This window comes from Etheostoma cragini, chromosome 6 (genome assembly GCF_013103735.1).
Source record: "Etheostoma cragini isolate CJK2018 chromosome 6, CSU_Ecrag_1.0, whole genome shotgun sequence".
NCBI lineage: Eukaryota > Metazoa > Chordata > Actinopteri > Perciformes > Percidae > Etheostoma > Etheostoma cragini.
Window position 1 is genome coordinate 18942829 of NC_048412.1, and position 3381 is coordinate 18946209.

The 3381-nt window shown below is 36.2% G+C and overlaps 1 protein-coding gene across 3 annotated transcripts; it reads left to right on the forward strand.

Annotated features, from left to right (window-relative positions):
• Positions 1-1290: 1290 nt before the first annotated feature.
• On the forward strand, positions 1291-3381 carry mrpl51 (mitochondrial ribosomal protein L51). 3 transcript variants are annotated; one of them, XM_034874371.1, is made up of 4 exons: positions 1291-1436; positions 1709-1804; positions 2465-2572; positions 2949-3381. In XM_034874371.1, the coding sequence occupies exons 2-4, from the start codon at positions 1714-1716 to the stop codon at positions 3143-3145; spliced, it is 396 nt and encodes a 131-aa protein (XP_034730262.1). In that variant the 5' UTR covers positions 1291-1436; positions 1709-1713; the 3' UTR covers positions 3146-3381. The 3 variants fall into 3 exon arrangements, with proteins under 3 accessions (XP_034730262.1, XP_034730260.1, XP_034730261.1); XM_034874369.1 differs by having other exon boundaries at positions 1319-1499; XM_034874370.1 differs by lacking the exon at positions 1291-1436 and having other exon boundaries at positions 1685-1804.

Below are 3381 nucleotides of genomic sequence, written 5' to 3' on the forward strand. Positions count from 1 at the left end.
AAGAAAAGTGTTTGAATAGCTCCTGAGGCCCATGGAAGCTCCTGAGTTGGCACAGGAAGTACATTCTCTGCTGGGCCCTTTTTCTGTTGGTGTCGATGTTGGACGTCCACTTCAGGTCCTGAGAGATTGTGGATCCAAGAAAATTGAAAGATTTCACAGCAGACACAGTGTTGTTAAGTATGGTGATGTGCGGCAGGGATAGGGGGCTCACTCTGAAGTCCGCTGTCACCTCCACAGTTTTGAGAGCATTCAGCTCTGTGTTGTTCCGACCACACCAAAGAGCCAGCTCCTGTCTGTATGTAGACTCATCACTGTCCCTGATGAGGTCAATGACTGTTGTGTCTCTGCAAATTTCAACGTACGAGTCAGTATAGTATGGAAACTCATAGTGTGTTATATCATAGTATAGTATAAAATAAAAACAGTAATAAACCAGTATATTACTAGGCTAGTACGTCATAAATTGTATCCGGTGTGCAAAGTATCAATCAATTAAATTAATAAAACGTCATGGTGTAGTACATCAATAAAAGTCATATTATACTATCTTATTAAAATGTCATAAGTCAGAGTATAGTATGTCATAAAAAGTCATAGAAAAGTTGTAGTATTTCATAAAATTTGTCCCTAATTGAATAGGTGTGCATGTGTGTAAGTAGCCTGATATTAGACTAAGTAATATTATTATACAAAATATCATGTCGTATATATATTATAAAAAGTCACAGCACATTGTATGTCATAAAAAAGGTAATTGTAAAGTATGTTATGGAAACTTCCTAATATAGGATGGCAAAAACTGTCATTAAAAAGTCAAAATATAGTATGTAAAAAAAACATTAAAAATTGTCAAAATATAACAATGGGTTGTTTATTTTGTTTATTTTGTTGTGTGACTTTGGTGTTTTAAAGGGTCAGTTTAGGCTTATGGAGCAACTGCAAAACGCTATTTATTAGTATCTTAGCCTGTTTGTTTACCTATTACTAGCCTAGCCTATGTGTGTTTATTGGATTTGGTGTGATAATGTTTTTAAAAATATTGTAATTTACAAGATATTTTTGTTTGCCCATCCACACTTGGACCCTGTAGCCTAGCCTATGTGTTTTGTTCCCCCCGTCCTAGCCGTTTCAGGTCAACTAGACACATTTTAGGATAAAATTGGCAAACGTTAAAGAATGAATCGCGCTTTTTCATTAACAATCCTTCCATTGGCTGTCTATCCAAGGGTATTGTCCTCCTGTACCGATATCTCCCTCTACTGGGTGAAAAATAAGGTGATACGAAACTATGTTTTTGCGCTGCTCTAATGACATTACGGTACCAGCGCTATGCATTGTGGGACACAGAATAAGATGGAGTCGACCACTAAGAGCATGTTAAAGCCTCAATAAAATGTCGTTTAAGTGTTATATCTCCGCGTAAGGCTATACTTTATGCGTCTTTTTAATAGTAACAAAAGATCTAAGTGGCACAAGATCCTAGCTGGGCATCGACACTGGTAATGTTCATAATATTGCATTTGATGTAGCTAGCTAATGTGCTAGGTAAAGCTAAAGCTAAGGGTCAATGCAAAAGAAAACATAAGTGTTTGATAGAAAGAAACCAGACAACACGTTGAAAACATAAATAATTATTGCCAAATAGCCACCTTACTTGCGTTAACTGAATACCTTTCATGTGAAGTTCATAGTTATTATGTTGTTGTAGAAAACATGTATGTACTGGGAGGGTTACTGAAAGCTGGAGCGTCCTTCTGTCAGTCTGCTGCGACTCTGCTCCACACAGCAAGGACCATTTCTACTGGTGAGTAATATTACTAGTTTTAATGTTTAACTTAAATCAGTTTGTATTTGTGTCAGTACTGCAGCAGCATTATTACTTTGTATGTCTACAGTTTGTGCCATTGTTGATTCTTTTCAATGACACGCATGCCCATTAATCAATGATTATTTGCCCCCAGGAGAAATTAGATTTTACAACAGCACAAGAAACAGACCATTTAAGGATCTAAAACTAGTTTAACTACACAATGAATCATAATTAGATCCCTATTTGCAGGTATTAACAGGGTGAAGTGGAGTAAACAATAAATAACCCGAAGGTAGTTGTAGGGTCGGCTTGTAAATGTACAATTTTGGTTAGTGTTTCAATCTGTTGATTTAAAAATAATAATATTAATAATAATAATAAACAATTGCTTGTTTCCTGAGCCCCAAAGTGTTTTTTTTTAATTGTTGTTTTATCTGAACAACAGTCTAAAACCCAAATAGTTACAGTTTACAGTGATATATAATTTGAGAAGATAGCATTTTTTTTCTTGATAAATGACTTCAACAATTGTTCCTTTTCAAGTGTTTGGGATTCATTTTACTTTGATCAACTAATCGATTAATCAGCCAAACTAAATGTAGTATATGTGCAAACGATACTGAATACTGACATGGAACAATGTGCTTTCTTCAGGCACATGCTGTCAGATAAGGATGCATGCCATCCCTCAGCTGAAGAAGGTGGACAGGTGGACTGAGAAGAGGAGCATGTATGGAGTTTATGATAACATAGGCATCTTAGGTAAGTGTCCCAAACCAGTTAAAGTCTATTTAATACTGTGGAATTTGTCTATGTTGGCTTTGTAAAAAGAAGACTGTTTTAACATGTAATAAAACCTTTAGGATATACCATGCATATGGATTAATCTTATCATGTAATTATTAAACTGATTATGCTTACTTGTAAATATAGGACAACCAAATTACCCAAGCCATGTGTTAGGTCATAATTTTAGTTACTAGACTTGGATGAATAATTAAGAATGAGTTAGTGTGAATACAGTGCTTACAATTGCAGAAGGAGTCTTTAGGAGGCAGTTTGAAAAGATGAGTTGTGTATGTATGGCTCACGTGGTACCTTGCTGAGTTCTTCTGACCTCCTCACTTTGTGTCTGCAGGGGACTTTAAAGCTCATCCCAAAGACCTGATTATGGCTCCCTGCTGGCTGAAGGCTTTCAAAGGTAACGAACTGCAGCGTCTGATTAGAAAGAAGAAGATGATGGGAGACAGAATGATGACTCTGGACAAACACAACTTGGAGAAGAGGATCCGTTTCCTCTACAGACGCTTCAACCGTACTGGCAAACACCGCTAACATTAAAAATAAAACGCTGGCAAATACATCTGACCAGCCAATAAGGACTGTTTAGGTCTAGCTCTGTGATTTCATTCTGTCAAAATGCTGTATGTTGCCGTTTTTTGAAGTTGTCACATTCTAATAAAGACAAGAATTGTGTTTTTCAGAGCAGCATACTTCCTGTACTTATGTTTAATAATTCTCTTTTGTCCCTGACAAACACAAAATACATGATATAAAAGCCTTAAAATGGA

Bases quoted from the DNA above. Each gene is read 5' to 3' on its own strand.
- mrpl51 (XM_034874371.1), top strand. From the start codon at position 1,714: ATGTATGTACTGGGAGGGTTACTGAAAGCTGGAGCGTCCTTCTGTCAG. The intron at 1,805-2,464 runs GTGAGTAATATT...TGCTTTCTTCAG, and splicing joins AGCAAGGACCATTTCTACTG to GCACATGCTGTCAGATAAGG. The intron at 2,573-2,948 runs GTAAGTGTCCCA...TTGTGTCTGCAG, and splicing joins TGATAACATAGGCATCTTAG to GGGACTTTAAAGCTCATCCC.